This window comes from Bidens hawaiensis, unplaced genomic scaffold (assembly GCF_021521415.1).
Source record: "Bidens hawaiensis isolate Kalapana, Puna unplaced genomic scaffold, B.hawaiensis_p1.1 tig00004020_1, whole genome shotgun sequence".
NCBI lineage: Eukaryota > Viridiplantae > Streptophyta > Magnoliopsida > Asterales > Asteraceae > Bidens > Bidens hawaiensis.
Window position 1 is genome coordinate 1,066,102 of NW_027491236.1, and position 17,869 is coordinate 1,083,970.

The window sequence follows — 17,869 nt, forward strand, 5'->3', positions numbered from 1 at the left end:
TTTTCTTTCATTGAAACATTAAAAAACGAACATCTAACTAAATATATTAAACATGTCCTGTCTTATAACTGTCTGGGTGGTGTAGTTGGTTATCACGCTAGTCTCACACACTAGAGGTCCCCGGTTCGAACCCGGGCTCAGACATTTTTATAAATTTTTTCATGTCCTAATTTTATTTAGGGACCAGGGTCAAAGCACTCGGTTCCTTTTTTGACGTTTTTTTCTGTCAACTCTAAATTTTGACTTTTTGTCGAGTTCAACAACTTTAAAACCACATGCATATTGATTAAAAAACTCTGGTGTCACAATCTAACACTTCGGCCGACCGTCGAGTCACCATCTTTTTCAACCTTTCATTTGAGTGTTTTGGATCAATCACTTGTGTTTATCTCCAGGTGCGGAGCTACATAAGGGTCCCGGGGTCCACTGACCCTCCAACGATACATGTTTTAACCCTTCATTCAACGGGTTTTACTTTATTTAGACCTTAGGCATTGTTTATTGAAGACTGAAGAGTATTTGCAACAAAACATACATGAACTAAAAATAGAAGGATGTAAAAGCCGTCACCAAAAATTGATTTATCTTTTATATATGAAGTTGATGTAGAAGATGTACAAGACGACGTAGTACATCAGAAGACAAAGGGTAGTTTTGTAAACTATCTAACTTAATGCAAGTTTACCTTTTCAGACACTTTAACTTATTTTTTAATCAAATACTAATAATTATAATAATAGTTTTAATTATTAAAAATAGGTTTGTATTCTACAACATTTTATACTTTTGATTTGTTGATTTGTTTCTACTTTGTTCATTTGTTCAATCATTAGTTCAAAAATGTCTAGATTTTGAATTTATCATCTTTTATATCAGTAAAAAAAAACTAATATTATTATAGACTAGCTTATATAAATATAATATATGCACGTACTCACTATGACCCTCCGCTTAAAGATTCTGGATCCACCATTGTTAGTCTCACTCTCAAGACTCGTAGGTTCATCGACTCACGGTATTTGTGGCAACCCTAGCTTATAGCACGGTGCATGAAGGGCCTCAAGTCTTCATGAAGAACCAAAAATAAAACACACAACATGAACAGACACAGATGCCAACAAAAGCTACTTTTAGCACTTATCAGTATTGGAGGGATTAGCTTGAACCAGATGCGTGCCACAAAACTCAGGCTCATTAACGCCTAGAAACAAAAAAAAAATCCATAAAAATATACTTGATATACATATTCTCTAATCACTAAATCCCTGAAGAAAACATCAAGGACAAATGATTGTACATTTGACATTTTGGTGTCTAGTGTCTACCTTGGTAGATACATGTGCATGTGATTTAGATACAATGTACATGTGTTGCAGCATGCTGTCACGTTTGTGTATATAACCGACTATAACACCTCTTTTTCAAGTTTCAAAACCGCCATGAATGCTTCTTGAGGCACATCAACTTTTCCTATCGCTTTCATTCTCTTCTTTCCAGCAGCCTAACAACAATAACCAACGGATCCATACGATCAAACACGACCTTCCCAGAAAGAAAAAGAAAAAAAAATTACCTGTTTCTTTAGCAATTTTTTCTTCCTTGAAATGTCACCACCTACAGAAATATTAAGAAAACATTATAGTTTATGACTTTATACTGAGAGAAACAAATTAATTTATAAAGAATGTTTTTTGCTTTGTTTATTCTTGTAGGTTGCGAATGGGTTGCTGAGTATAGACTGTTTGTTTTTTGTTTTTTTTAATTCAATTCAATATTGTATTTTAATATACGATGCTCAGGTGAATTTTAGAGGTGAATTTTAGTAATGATTTGGTAAATCGTACATGTAACCAAATCTACACAATTACTTTGCAAATTTTAACATGTAAAGAATGTTTGCTTGTTTAGTTTATTCTTACTCTTAGTTTATTGAGTGATCATAACAAAAACATAAAAATCATGGCTGGTTAGTTCTTTTATTTCTGTCGAGACATTGGTTTAATGTTTATTTACTTTTGTTTAGCATGCTCCATGTTTAATACGTTAATGATTTTATGAACACTTGAACTGATCATGTTTATGGTTAGGCTACATCGCACAATTCATGACATAACTTTTCATCTATGGTCATTTTTTTTTCATTTCGACAGATTTATGTAAAATAATCCGTTACATTTCTTCAAATAAAAATGTATATATATATATATGTTTAACTGACTATTTTTATATTTTCACCCGTGTAGTACACAGGTCAATAACCTAGTTAATCTATAAAGAACGAAGTTTTATTATTGGGAGGATATACGGGGAACAAGATGAAGAAGTAAAACGAATCTATAAAGTTAGTAGAAACTACAAGTGGCAATTAAAACCCATTCTTCAAAGTAGGGGTGTAAACAAGCTAAGCTGAACCTGAGCTTTCTGGCTTGAGCTCGGCATGCTTAATTTACTAGAGCTTGAGATCGGCTCGTTGGTAGTTTTCAAGCTCAGGCTCGACTCATTTATTATTTATTAATTAATTTCTATATATTTATAATTAACTTTATATATATATTTAATTATAATTTTACATATATTTTTACTTGGTTATTTTTATCATAAACTTATATATAATAATGATAAACATAGAGCTATTGTTTTATATAAAGCTAAACAAATAACAGGCTTGTTTAGGCTTGCGGGCCTAATCAAGCTCGTTTAAGCTTGAGTAGCTCACAAGCAGCTTAGCTCATTTACACCCCTACTCCATAGAATGAGTCGATTTGGGCAAGCATAAACCCCGAACTCATTTTTACTCAGAACCGGTATTTACCCAAATCCGTTCTGACCCGAACCAGTTCTGACCCACCCAGTTTGCCAGGCTTAGTTGAAACGCTCAGAAACGATTATCGGCTAGAATACACGCGTACCATAGCATTTGGCAAGGACGTCTTTCCTAATTGCAGACAAACTTTCACTAGCAATTACCTTCGACCCTATGCATGCCTGGTATAACAAGTACACAACGCGCAAAAAAGTTACTTGCGTTCATAAAGGAATTTTTTGTTATGCGTTGGTCATGATCAAGATATGATAACCTAAAAACATTTATAGGAGTAGAAACAATATATGCAGAAAACCAGCCATATATTACATAAAAATAGCAAAGAATGAGTAAACATAAAACAAGCAAGACAGTGTTAACAAATAGTCAACTCTCCTAGATAACTGTTTTAACAATGTAAAAAGACATAGTAAAGCTTACTTGGATGGGCACTTTGAACATTTGCCTAGGTATAAGTTCCTTTAGCTTCTGAGTCAAAGCCCTACCAACAGAATATGCCTATAAACAGAGAAATTTAGTTTATAACTATATAACATTTTAATAAACAAGATACAGATTTGTATAACAATTATCCTTGATCATTTCATTATACTAACAATTTACAGATTGTAACGTGGTGCTTACCTTATATACATGATTTTTTTAAGCGATTATCAAGAATTTGATATTTTAATTCATGATAAACAAAAGAAATTAACCAATTTCATATTCCGGATCCATTTTGAAGAAAAAATGACTAAAAATACCTTATCTCTGTGTACAATTGTAGCTAACGGCTCCACACCATCGCCGTTTATCAACACATCTAGCTTTATCAAATCACTTTCCTTGTATCTACAGTCACAGATAGATATATATTATCTGAGTTCATCAACAAATTCGCAGCATGTGATTCTAAAAACTTATAACATCTTTTTGTTTCCAAAATATTTTCTAAATGCAACATTTTTTGTCACATGATGGATATGTATCAACTTTCTTAAAGCTGCATGTGTTAAAAAGTAGAATAACACTTTATTGGTAATAAAAACCTACGTCATTACAAAGACATTAAGTTATACTGTATAGATAAGTGCATACAATTAAAAACATAAATAAATTAATTAAAGTTTACCCGATAAAAGAGTACTCCATGCTAGCATATCCCTTGCTCCTTGATTTGAGCTGATCAAAAAAATCCCCTACCATCTGTGAAAGGATGCATCACACCATCAGTCCATCACACTTGGTTTCTTGAACAAGAACTCATAAGGTAAAACATAGCAGGCCTTAATAAAAAAAGATAAGTATAAAATATCTAATCTTTTGTACAAAAGGTGTTTAAATTTATGTCATGGAATAACCTCAGCTAGTGGCATCTCATAGGTGAGTGAAGCTCTATTCTCTGTAATAAACTTCATTCCTTTAAACTCTCCTCGTCTATCTTGAGAAAGTTCCATAAGTGAACCAATATAGTCTTTTGGTGTTAGCATTTCAATCTGCAAAATGATATAAACCATCAAGATTTAAACAGGCCCTAATTTGTGCATTATATTACAATACCATAAGAGGGAAAATCAAAGATGTCGCAAACCTTCACCATCGGCTCTTCAATTGACTTCCTATTACCTTGTTCTGGAAGTGCTGATGGGTTTGAACATTCAACCTACACAAGTGAGAGAAAAGAGAGTTCATATGAATTTTGTTACATATTACCATAATAAAGGAGAAAAAAGAAAATAATATTGGAGCTTACAGTTTCACCATTGGCACAGTGCACTCTGTATACAACACTTGGTGCAGTAATTATTAAAGTCAGATTGTATTCTCGTTCAAGTCTTTCCTGTGCAATAAAAACTATCATATCCATGAAGACAGAAACTATCATAATGAAATAATCAAGAGCATGGATGAATGACATCACATACCTGAACAATTTCCATATGAAGAAGACCCAAAAACCCACATCTAAAGCCGAAGCCCATAGCACTTGATGTCTCTGGCTCAAACTGAAAAACAATGATTACAAAGAACCAATCAATTTCCGGAATGAGTAATAAATGCAAACAGCATTGCAATTAATACAACAAAGGTCAAGAAACTTAACCTTCAATGCAGCATCATTAAGCTGTAGTTTCTCAAGTGCATCACGCAAATCAGGAAATCTGTAACCAATGATTCCAATCAGTGTCAAAATGAAGTTGAAAAAGAATTAAAAGATGATACAAGAATGTAAGAAATAAAAGATTGTACTGGTCAGCATCTACAGGAAACAAGCCACAAAACACCATTGGAGTTGCCTCTTTATATCCAGGTAGAGATTGCTCTGCTTTTCTACCATAGTGAGTTATCGTGTCACCTACTCTAGCATCTGCTACTGACCTTATTGAGGCTGACATGTATCCCACCTGAAACAGTAAATTTATGAATATAAATAATTGATACATAAGATAGCTAAACCCAAAGCATTTAGATGACTCATACTTCTTTGCACAATGAATTTATACAAAATAAAATGAACATATCAGTAAAATGTATACTTACCTCACCAGCATATAGTTCATCAACCTGCTGTTGATTAGGAGATAGAACCCCAATTTCATCAGCAAAATAATCCTGCATCATAAAGAAAAATTAAACCTGAAAACAAAATCTTAATGAACATAGGATAGTAAATATAAAACTAGTAACAACTTTACAGAATTGACAAGCTAAAGAATGTGGGTTTACCTTCCCACTAGCCATAAAAAGAATTCTGTCACCTTTCTTTACAGTTCCATCAATAACACGAAAATATACAATAACACCCCTGTACGCATCATAGTAACCGCAAAATTCATAGATATTACCGGTTACTATGATAGTAGAAAAATATCATATCTTAAAAGAAAAAAGAAATATGCATTGAAAGAAGAAATAAATCTCTAGATTCCTGCATATATGTGCTGAAGGGTTTGATACTTTGATACCTATCAAATATAAGAGCTCTCAAAGGTCTTCCAGCAGAATCAGGTGGTGGAGGAATCCTTTGAACAATTGCAGTCAGTATTTCATTTATACCGATTCCCTCCTGTAACAAACAAACAACATATATGTCACCTATTAACATCTTAGAATATTTCACAAAGGGAGGATCACTTAGTTTTGTAGAATGCATATGATCACTTAGTTTTTTACTTTAAATAGATGACCTGTAGAGTTATCAAGAGGACTTCTTTGAAAAAAACTTAATACAACTTGGTTTTCTTCAGATAATAAAAAAAAACATATTGTAGAACACACTTTACTTGTTTTACTATTGATTGTATTCATTCTTAAAAAGATGTCAAGGATTACACAGGATACATATATATACTAACCTTTGCTGAGCAATAAATAGCATTACTGCAATCCAACCCGATAACCTATCAAAGTAATAAATTGAATTAGAAAGTAAGTTGCAGAAGTAGCTCCAATGAACGGTTCAACAGTAACAACTCAAAGAAAGAATATACTCCAAAATTGCCTCCTGCAAACTAACCTCTTCAATCTCTTGAACAACCCGGCTTGGTTCTGCACCTGGAAGATCTATTTTATTCAACACCTGGGGCAGTAAAAGAAGTGTCAGATAATATAATAAATATCAGTATTAAAAGGCTGTTAAAACACCCATATATAATTTTAGGCACCGTTTGATTTTATATTGTCTTCTTTTGTTCTCCCATGAGGTGTACCATATACCCAGGATTTCCCCTCATACATCATAATTTGGGCCATATGACTTAATAGTATATTTGATTTGATACTGTTTCCTTTTATTCTCCCATCATGTAATAATTATAAAGAAGGTTATCCCACAAAAAAGAAAAAAAAGACACGATATTAAGCACGGAAATAAACAGTAAACAAAAACCGATGACAAAGAGGTTAGTACACCATTAAATTTACTTGGTACCCCACTGTTCCACCAAGCATGCCAAGTTGCCTACATTATGTACCATGCGTCGTTAATGTTGAATATGAAGTTACACAAAGTAAATTTAGTGGCGTACAAATCATCTCCCAAGTAAAAATATACTACTAATCACATCTGAAAAATAAAGTGACAAACAATCATCTTCAGTCCCGCATAATGTGCCAATAGAGTTAAAAATTATGATATATTGCATTGATAACAATTAGCTACATCCAAAAGACCAAACTTTCAGGATGCCTTTTTTTCGTGAACAACGTTTGGAACTACCCCCAATAACCAAGTGAGCCTTCCTAAGACGGGATGCCAACCATCCATACTCCATACTGACTTTGACACTACAGGCCTGACTCACCCAGGAGCACCATCAAGGAGGAAACCCACCACTTTCGAACTTGAGACCATAAGATCCCAAGTCTTAACCATCACCCCCATTCCACTGGACCAGAAGGTCAATGACCTTGACAAACCTTCTTTATAATGACAAGTTGACAAACAGGAGATACATTCTGATCAACTTACAGGAATCACTTCAAGGTTATTTTCCAAGGCCAAATAAACATTAGCTAACGTCTGAGCTTCAACTCCCTGCAATACAAAGTTAAGCTCACAATAAATTCAATTTGCCACCAATGACAGAAGTACAAGATAAAATCATTTGACTAATAGCTTCCAATCCTTTATCAAGATTTAAAAGGCGGAAAAAAGAAAGAACTAAAGTTAAACATATGTAACAAAACTCAAAACTTGTTTGAGAATGATAGCGATGATAATGGATGCTATGGCAAGTCTTCTGGTAGAACTTGAAATAGGTAGACCAACATCCTTTGGATATTGGTGTGCAATGGGATCTTATCAAGTCTTACGGTCATATATGTTGTAATTGTAGCAAATACTGATATCAGAAATAGCTCATAGCTGGTTATATAAATTTTCTAAGAAATTTGTTTCTTCATGAATCGCATGATAGTAAATTTTTAATATTTCTAGCTAACATGCTTTTTTTTTCAGATCAGCAAGGATTAGGAAAAAGGATGCCTTTATATATTGGTTTAGTGAAAAGATTATCTAAACAGTGCCCTTATACTAGGCTTCTCATATGTGCTCGTCATCTACATGTCTGCTAGTAGGTTATTTGACTAAGAGAAATAGACCTCAGTTATCAACAATAACAATTCCAGCTTTATAAATATGTGAAAGACATACCTGTGAGGCATCTACAACAAGGAGAGCCCCCTCGCATGCAGCAAGAGATCGTGAAACCTGCAATTGCGAAAATGGGCATACAATTAAAGACATACCCAATAATCATGCACCATACAAAAAATAAAAATATGGCAATTGCTAGCTATTTAAAAAAAGCTGAAATTCGACAAACATAATTCCAAGGGTGCCAGGTGTATTGCTCCCAAACTTGGGTAGTTATTGCAAGAAATCACAAGGACGCACTAGTGGAGTCTGCATCACTGGACCCCCCCCCCCCAATCTTTTTACTTCTTAGGGTTTGACAATTACACAACATATCTAAGTGAAGAAACAAGCCTAAATATATCTGCAAGATCCAGGCGCTTGTGCCCTCAGCTTTTTGGACACGCTAATTGAACCTTATACTAACATGCAGTCTGTTTAATACAACAGTGTAATATGAAACTTATCAAATTACAGGACATTAAATATCTAGTCATACCTCATAAGAAAAATCGACATGCCCTGGAGTGTCAATAAGATTAAGACAATAAGGTTCATCCTCATGCACAAAACGCATTCTAGCAGCCTGAAAAAAAATTAGAAAAAAAATCATTTAGTAGGTAGGAAATACACGAATGAAAAGGGGCAATACGTAAATTAAGTAGTATCATGTTGCTTCTGCTTTTAACCCCTTGAACTCATGAATTATTTATTACCATGTTTACTTGTATAGATATAACATGGTGTCATGCTCACAGGCTTACAATCGTAGATTATGTAAGTTCATTTTAGTTTATTCAGACAATATGCTTAGGATAGATGTTCATCTCAAATGACATAACATGTAGGTACATGAGTACATCAGAGAAAAACCTTAACTAGTTTCAATAACCTAATGAGTGTCAACTTGCCCACAACAATAACAAACCAGGTTGCATGTCCAATAGAAGAATACTGAGATGGAACCTTATTCCTTTTAACTTCCTTTACATGTAGACTGCGCAACATCTAAAAGGGTATGACTTAATAATATGCACCTGTAATTTGATTGTGATTCCCCTTTCCCTCTCAAGATCCATGTTATCCAAAAACTGCTCCTTCATTTCACGTGATTGCACTGTTCCCGTCACTTGCAGCAACTTATCTGCTAACGTTGATTTCCCATGATCAATATGTGCAATGATAGAGAAATTCCTAATTTTTTCTGTAGGGACCTGGAATTCAATAAAAGCACAAGTTCGAAAAGCAAATTAAACAGTGCAATACTTCCACCCAAATAGGTAGTTGGAAGTGCTTAAATTTCCTTCATGCCTTTTCAAAGAAAGAAAACTAGTGAAAACGTGACTCAAACAAAATACATACATAAACATATAACTGGTTGTCTTGGCATAACTGAGAACACTACACATCAAACTTGGGACCTGAAAGCTTTATTTAACTATGACAACAAAGTCTTCATGTATATTGGTTAACTTGTTCAGGAAAAGGTGTGTTTCACTATGCAGCATACTAGATAATCATATGTTTCGACCTTTGAGATACAGTCGAATGCCCTTCAAAACTTCAAATATTAAGTACAGATACTACAAATTCAACACCATAGGTTTCTACCTGTCTCATTTGTGTTGTCCTTTTAACACAGAAACAGGCCACAACACTCTCTTAACTGATCAACAATATAACACTATGCATATTAACTTTTCCTGTCAAACCTAATGCCTTTCAATCTTAAAATACATATGGACTTCCTTAAACAACATAAGCAAGGAGTTTATAGATTCATAACATCCACTATATAGTTACAATTAGCTACTTATTGCTTTCCCAAATCCATATCAATTTTGAAGTTCAAACAAGTAATGAAATATCTAACACTCAAACATTAGAACATGATAGACAGTACATTAGATAGTATTTTATATTTATTAATACTAGCTGGTACTTGATTGTAATATTCTGTCCTATATATTATGACCTTGTAATTGATATTCAATCAATCAATAAACGTATTATTTTCTGTGGTTTATTATGGTATCAGAGCTAGCGGTTAATTGAAACAGAGAGTGCAATTCAATCTCTAAATTAGAACTAGCGGTTAATTAATTTATTCATGAAAAGGAGCCAATCGGAATAAGCATACTACCTTCAACAGGCGATCTCGGCCGGCAATAGCGGTTGCTTCGAAGTCCGATTGAACCTCTACGGCCTTACTACACACGCGATACCTCCTCCGGCGACTTCTACTGTAATAACTGTTTGTGGAAGCTTGTAGAGTGTAGAATGTTGTGTTGGAAACTGGAATTGGAAGGCGGTGGTGGTAGCTGGGGACGGTAGTAGTTCTGGTGGAGTTGTACAGCGGTGGTTGCGAGGAGGATAAGAATAGCTTCACGTTCGTCGCCATGCTTCTGACGCCGGTGGTGTGGTGGTGGCTCTCGTTTGCTGCTTGTAAACCACAAGTTCTGCAATTGTCCGTTATCCAACCATTTTAGTTTTACTATACCCGTATGAATCCTAATATTATTATGTCGAGTAGTGTATATAACATTATTAACTTAACTAAAATTGTACTAGTAGTAATTTGAGGCGGGGGTTGTAGTAATGTGGTGGCACGGATGTATTTGTTACATGTATGTCGGTGAATTAATATAGACCATGATTTCTATAGTCACAACCATCAAAGGCACCTTGTTCACAACCCCCCCCCCCCCCCCTCCCCAAATCGATCTTCTAGTTGTCGCATCTCGCTCATTTCTTACTCTGACAAAATCCCTAGCAACCACCGTCGATCAACAAAATACCCATCGCTCCACCAACTTCACGAACTGGAGTTGGAAAAGATGGAAGAAAAACACGATATGTATGGTAATAACTAAAGAAGTAAAAAAGAAGAGAGACTAGAGAGATATTAGGGTAAAAGGTGAGCCATTTAATTCGTTACTTTTTTTATGATGGGCCGTTTGATCATTTCATAACCCCTTTAACAGAAAAAGATAACGGCAGATAATCGAAATGACCTAATATGTTACAACTTTTCAAATAGAGAGCATTCTTTGTAATTACTTATGGTTTAGGATAGATTGGGGTAAACATAAAGAACAAAATATGTAACTTACTCGATACAATAATTAATTAAGAGTAAGTCCATGAGTCTTGGTTGGTTGGCACATACCCAAACTCTTGTTTATTTATTTGTATAGAGATAGAAAGAGAAATTTTTAAACAGTACCATCAAAGTAATTTAATCTAAAGCTCCTGATCTCTGCACCCATCAACTAAATTCTTTTGAGGCATAGATACATCTCTTGATATGTTACTTTCATCTTCTAATTCTGTTTATGGGTCCGGTCCATTTCCATTTTTGTTGGATGCTAAAAGAAATCCGACCCACAAACTAAAGTTCTGAATAAATGGTACAAAATATCTGCCCAAACAAGAAAATATGGCATAACAGACAACCAATTAGGCAACCAGACGACAAGATCTTGAAAAGCCAAAAATAAAACATCATCAAATCCACAAATTCTAGCTCAAAAGTGTTTTATGACCTCAAACTGTCATGGATCCAAAATACAGCCACAAACACTCTAATACAATCATTATTTTGGATAAATGAGATAATACTTCATCTCATGCTAGGTGTTACAATCATTAGCACAAGAAGTTGTTTATCATCGTTTCTTGAAACCGTATTTTTTCCGTTCATAAAACAGGTCGGTTTTAGCACTTCCAAGATTAACAATCTTGGGGCACCCATCCCGGTCTTTCTCCTGTTGTGTGCACTCTTTGCAGTAATACGCATCGGATATACCGACACCTCCACATATCACACACCGACCCTGAAACGAGCCATAGTTGCACTCGTCACACACGCGCACGAGTGTGCACGGACGCACATAAGAATCGCAAATTACACATTTACCATCACATTTTTCACACAGCCGACCAATGGCGATTCCTGGCTGCTTCCTGCACATGATCAAATCGGGATGATGTTTCGCCATGATTTCAACAAATACCCTGCAATCAATAAGAGGTGGTTAGTTAATAATGGGTCAAATGGGTTAAAAGTTGCATGAAGTCTTTCAAATGCTTACAAGTTACAACCTCCTAAAAGTCATATTCTAGAGATTTAGAACGTATTGTAATAATCTAACATGTCATTGTTGTAATCATGATTAATGAATAGACTATTTGTTATTTTTATTGAAAGATGAACAAAATAATCAACCCACTGGCATAAATTTATAGTAGCGGGCTAACAGCGATGGGAACTCGATAGAACTTTCAAAATTCAGCTTCTATTACGGTTTCTGAGTTTTTCCTTGTCTTTGTTAACATAATTTAATTTAGTCATTCACTGCATTACGGTTATACAAGCGGGCCTGTCTTTCTACAAAATCATACCTAATCTTTGCAGCCCGTATATATAATAACAGAAAAAAGCCTTTGTGTTTTCATTAATAATCCACTAAGATAATCAAGAACTAAGAAGATTCAACTGAAACTAGGTAATCTTTTAAAAGATTATTCATTTACGGTTGAAGAGAAAGAAGGGAGCACTGACTAGTAAGGTCAATAATCCAAGTCATCAAGGGTCCAAATATTGCTATTGAAGTTATTTTAACTAAAGAACATTATAAAAGTTATCTTAAGGTAACTAAAATTAAAAATAATATGAAGTTAAAACTAGAAGTTGGATACAATTAAGTAAGGTTGGATAAAAACCAATGTCACGTCATCAACTAACCACGGCCCACGTTATTAGATACCATAGTTATTAAAGCCCTCGCTTCTTGCGCCTAGGCCCATTTCTCATGCGAGGCTCAATAAATGTGCTTCTAGTTCCTAGGTGAGCGCTTCGGCGTTGTCTACGCCAAGAACATGAGAACATAAAAGCCGAGCAAAAAAAACACAAGGGTTGCAAAAAAAAATTAGGAGAAGTCAAAGGCATTATATTGATACATTTTGTTATTCAAGTTTTGGAATCACATTTGAATCTTGACTACTTTAGAACTTTTGCTACTAATCAGATGATATTATATAATAACCCAAACTTTTGTATTAGATAACAAACGAATAACCATAATCTTAATATAAATATTATTTTAAACTGTAAATGGTATAATTAATAATAATAATAATAATAACATCAACGGATGAGTGTTTTGAATAAAATATGAAATTTAAGAATTTGAGTTTGAGCAAGTTTACAACTTGTAACATTCCAGCGAAAACTTGAGCAACAAACAACTAACTTATTTAGGAATTTGATCACGCTTATAACTCGTTTAATATATATATACACAAACGCGATAAGACTCCAAGATAACAAAACCTTAAATCTCTGTATCTCTCTGCCGTATACACCACCGCCGCCGCCCTGCAACTCGCTGGAGAAACCGCTGGCACCGCAGCCACCGCTACACGAGTTCTCGCAGACGCTACCAGTAGCCGACAACCGCCGCCACTGCTAACTTTGTCACCGGAGACGCCCGCAGCCGCCCGCGAATTGCCGGGAACCGCCACCACCGTTTTCTGTTTTTCCCGGAGATAACCAGTCACCACTGCCTGCTATCTTATTCTGTTCTGATTGTTCATCTTTCGACCTCAGGTAACCGAAACGTAACCACCATGAAAACTGAACACTTGAATTGTTTTTGGATTTTGGTTTTACTGGTGTTCATATTGGAGAAGATGAACATTAACTTGGCATATTCACACTTATTTCTTTTTTTTTTCGTGTTGTTGCACTTTCTTTTGTGAACTAAAATTTGGCCAGATGAATATGATCAATATGAATTTGCCAATTTTCTTTTTTTTTTAAATCGATTTGTTTTCTAAATAAATATAGCCATAGAAATAAGTTACCATAATTAAATTGGTAATGCTTATTGCCCTACAGCTTTTACAAACTCAGATATTCTTTTTTTATATATATAATATGCAAACAAGTTTGTCTATCAAAGAACATATAATAAGATATTTCATGGGGTACACCTTTTAAATAACTGTGGGTTGGGTTAAAAGCTTCTAAACACGAACCATGACTTACATTGGCGTTTTGTTTTCGGAATGAAATAGAACAGTTAAATGAGATTTTAGTTGATTGAAGTTATTGTTTTATAAATTTGTTTCTACAGAAGTTTCCCTATTGAACAATGGGAACTTAATATTAAATATATATGGAGTTCATATATATGAGCAGGCCTATTGTGACTTAATTCACAAACTGTGAAACCATGCATGCTCCTCATCTGATTAATATATAAATTGGTTCTGTAGACAATAAATATACTATTTGTAAATATTAAAATACGTCTAATCAGTTTATGTAAAAGCTAACGAAATCATACATTCATTTATATTAGTTAATTCAATATTGTCATTAGCTTAATTATGAAACTTGATCATGTAAATAAAAGATACAAACATGTTTGTCTATTTAAATGGGTTAACCGCTCAAACAAAAATATAACTTTAACTACAATAATAATAATATTGTAGGTTCTCGTGACATTAAGCAAGTTTAAGTCTTCTTACAGTTTTTGCTATTCGCTGATAAGGTACGGTTTCTGTTTTCGTTTACTCTTAGTATTAATTATAGTCCGTTACTTCGTAGTACGGATTCTGTTTTTTGTTACTTCGTAGTACGGATTCTGTTTTTGTTTCCTTTTAGTATTATTTATACTCCGTTACTTTGTTGTACGGTTTCTGTTTTCGTTTACTCTTAGTATTAATTATAGTCCGTTACTTCGTAGTACGGATTCTGTTTCTTGTTACTTCGTAGTACGGATTCTGTTTTTCTTCACTCATAGTATTGGTTCTAGTCCATTTTATATTCGATGTCCGTCACTTCGTAGTGCAGATTTTTGTTATCTAGTTCGGTTTATTCGTATGATATGGTTATATTAATTTTATAGCATGCAATAGGTTATATATATTTTGAATTCATTATTGCATGTTCCTGTTTAAATATCTTTTAGTTATACGACTTTAGTTCAGTACTCTGTTACCCGAGCATTTCTGACTTGTCGTTGGGGCGTCAATGACATGGCACTTATCGTGACGGTGCGTAATCAAAGTTCACGGCGTCTCTGAAAGTACTCATGTAGTACCTTGGCCACTTAGAGGCGTATAGATCGATCTTAGCTCCGACTTCTGACTCCTGACTCCTGACTTCTGTTTGAGATGGAACAATGTGTGCACGCCACCCACACCGTCTCCTTGGTGCATGGACTAGCTAGCTGTGTACCCCTCTGTTTAGGCTCTGGGTGCTTCCGTATTACACGACCTATTTATTTTAACATCATCGTCGTGTATTTTAGTAATTATATTTTGTTTCGCTATATTTCTGGTCCGTTTTGATATGTGTATACGCATTTGGTTAAATTTGAGTAGATTCAGATTACGTCCCGATCGTGTATCGGATTATGTTTCGCATCTAATTATAGTTCGGTCTAAAACGTGGTTTTATATCCGCAATAGTTTCAGTTTTATTTCAGTATGTGTTTTGTCTTATGTATGCCTTTACCTGTACTATTGTTCTCTCCGTTACTGGGCAATTTTTTTTGGCTCAACCGTATTTTTCTTCTTTTGTTTTTCTTATTTTGTTTTCAGGTAATCTGGGACTTGGGGATATTAGTGATGAGAGAATAATGAAGTTCAAGCTTTTAAAAGTTAATTCATTTTGGTTTAATAATGTGACTTAGGTTGATTGGATATCTGTAATAGTGACACGTCAGCCTGCTCCGGGTTGGGGTGTTACATATTAAATGTTATATAATAGCTTTTGTTTATTTTATTTGAAGAATAGGATTATTGTTCATATACATAATATATTTTAAATGTTCTATTTAAGTGCACTTATTTTTCCTTAGGCCCTTGCTATTTTATGCGCCTTGCACCTAGACCGTAGGCGAGGCCTATGCACCTTGAGTGCGCCTAACACATTTGATAACTATGTCAGATACATTAAGCAGTAACTTTTAAAGTTCGTTGCATCAAAAGTAAAATTTTGATGGAAAATCTCATCCTAACCCTAAGCAAACATCAATTGGCCCAAAAAAACCATCACATATAAACTATAAGAAAAGGAACCCTAAACAAGCATCAATAACTGAACCCTTAACTGAAACCGAACTGAAATTACCAAAAACCGGTTACCATTTTTTTGTACCCTCGGTTAAGGTTAACTGAAACCAACCGAACCACTCATATGTTCATATAATTCTAGCTTTTAAACCTCCATTTCATGCATTTATGCCTTCAAGTATTTATACCTTCATTTCATGTATTTCTAAGCAAAAAGTTTAGCCCAGTTTGGTTTTGGTTAATAACCGAACCAAACCAAAAACCGACAAGATAACCTAAAAATCAAACCGATTAACCAAAAACCGATTGGTTAAAAAGATAAATTAACTGAACCGGATGGTGCACACCCCTACTTGCAAGTAAACCTAACTAACTAGCTTTCAAAACTCATATAGCAAATACCTAAACAGTAGTTCTTCCAAAATGAATCATGAAGGGCTGTTCATATGTCATCCTAACCCTAATCAATCAATATTTTCACATACATCATCCTCCATTCTAATTTTACAGCAGCACTAAATATTAGGGTTTCATGGTTCATCGATATACGCACAAAGTTAACAAGTTTCTAGGGTTTCATCGCTAATTGAACATAAAACACACAACAATAAGCATAATCCATACAAAAACACACGAATGGAGCTAATTAGCCGGTTATAGATGAAGAATCACAAGTGGATTTTAGCAGAATCTAACCTGATGAAGCGCGCAGCAGTCGCAGATGACGCAGAAGCGAATCCTCGAGCCTTCTGGCAGCTTGTAGACAAAGGGGTTTCCACAATTTGGCTCAAAATACTTATTTAAACCTTAGTTTCCTATTTATTATTGAATATAAATTTAATGGGGTTACGTTTAACTAATCGGGTCATGTAATCTAAAATAATACGAAAAAGTATCATAAAGCGCTTAGTTTTTTAGGGTTTAATTTTGTTTAATTCTCGCTCAAATTTTATTACGTGTGATTTTGTGCCTTTTAGAATTGTATAAAAAATGTGTCATCGTATTCAAGTATTCAACCGTGTTAGTATTATAAGTAAAAAAAATATTTTTCTACATAAAAGTCCGATTTTAGAGTTTGTTGTTAATCTCTTATAGAGATACATGATGGGTAATGTCAAAAGTCTAAGCATGAAGCATTCGGGAGGGTTGTTCGAGTATAAGAATAGTCAAAAGAGTTACTTTGATTTGAGATGGGTACGATATTAGGTGATATTTATCCGATTACCCCAGCTAGTTTACACCGACCGAGGCTGTTTTAGTATGTTAAATATATAAATAAAAGTTATTTCTTTATTCTTTTAAACACATACTAATTTTGATTTGTACGTGAATTATAAGTTAAATTGGAAAAAAAAAGTTGTTGAAGTTGATCTTATAACAAGATTAAAAGCGTATGAAACTATGAATCATGTGGAAAAAATGACCCACAACTCCTCCACAAGTGTGTGTTAGCAATTAATAATTAGTAGCCAAGGTTAAAACTCTAGGACAAACAAAGCGTGTTAGGAATATTAATATTTTATTTTTCCTAATGATAAATTATAAGATTTTGAGATGATTTATACAAATAATTTATAGCATTATATTTCATTTATCACTAAATAATAATAATTATTATTATTATAATATTACGCTTTACTATAGCACTGATATTTCATTTATCTACTAAATAACAATTATATTAGTAACAAATACAAATATTATTTGTGTTATGATAAGTGAAAAAAATACATATTTCACTAAAATTTCCAGTTTTTAGACCATATTTATTGAGTTTAATGGCATAACAAATACACTGATGATTCAGAAAAACAAATTCAAACGAATCATCAATA

General features: G+C 34.0%; 2 protein-coding genes and 1 non-coding gene across 3 annotated transcripts; 1 reads left to right on the forward strand and 2 right to left on the reverse strand.

Annotated features, from left to right (window-relative positions):
- Positions 1 to 70: 70 nt before the first annotated feature.
- On the forward strand, positions 71 to 144 carry TRNAV-CAC (transfer RNA valine (anticodon CAC)). Its single transcript has one exon. It is a non-coding gene; the product is annotated as a tRNA-Val (tRNA).
- Positions 145 to 1,192: 1,048 nt separating this feature from the next.
- On the reverse strand, positions 1,193 to 10,362 carry LOC143625174 (translation factor GUF1 homolog, chloroplastic-like). The gene is made up of 22 exons (XM_077095605.1): positions 10,087 to 10,362; positions 8,981 to 9,157; positions 8,443 to 8,529; positions 7,962 to 8,018; positions 7,278 to 7,343; positions 6,324 to 6,386; positions 6,163 to 6,207; positions 5,774 to 5,873; positions 5,534 to 5,631; positions 5,348 to 5,419; positions 5,057 to 5,211; positions 4,911 to 4,968; positions 4,732 to 4,812; positions 4,560 to 4,646; positions 4,398 to 4,469; positions 4,168 to 4,302; positions 3,939 to 4,012; positions 3,571 to 3,658; positions 3,245 to 3,322; positions 2,910 to 2,985; positions 1,574 to 1,614; positions 1,193 to 1,501 (listed from the first exon to the last, which is right to left on the reverse strand). Exons 1-22 carry the CDS (start codon positions 10,342 to 10,344, stop codon positions 1,406 to 1,408), a joined length of 2,064 nt encoding a protein of 687 aa, XP_076951720.1. The 5' UTR covers positions 10,345 to 10,362; the 3' UTR covers positions 1,193 to 1,405.
- A 1,049-nt stretch (positions 10,363 to 11,411) lies between these two features.
- On the reverse strand, positions 11,412 to 11,963 carry LOC143625097 (PHD finger-like domain-containing protein 5A). Its single transcript, XM_077095549.1, has one exon. It carries the CDS (start codon positions 11,942 to 11,944, stop codon positions 11,612 to 11,614), a length of 333 nt encoding a protein of 110 aa, XP_076951664.1. The 5' UTR covers positions 11,945 to 11,963; the 3' UTR covers positions 11,412 to 11,611.
- Between the last annotated feature and the right edge of the window lie 5,906 nt (positions 11,964 to 17,869).

Bases quoted from the DNA above. Each gene is read 5' to 3' on its own strand.
- LOC143625174 (XM_077095605.1), bottom strand. From the start codon at position 10,344: ATGGCGACGAACGTGAAGCTATTCTTATCCTCCTCGCAACCACCGCTG. The intron at 5,874-6,162 runs GTTAGTATATAT...TGTTTGTTACAG, and splicing joins CTATTTATTGCTCAGCAAAG to GAGGGAATCGGTATAAATGA. The intron at 1,502-1,573 runs GTAATTTTTTTT...TATTGTTGTTAG, and splicing joins AAAAATTGCTAAAGAAACAG to GCTGCTGGAAAGAAGAGAAT.
- LOC143625097 (XM_077095549.1), bottom strand. From the start codon at position 11,944: ATGGCGAAACATCATCCCGATTTGATCATGTGCAGGAAGCAGCCAGGA.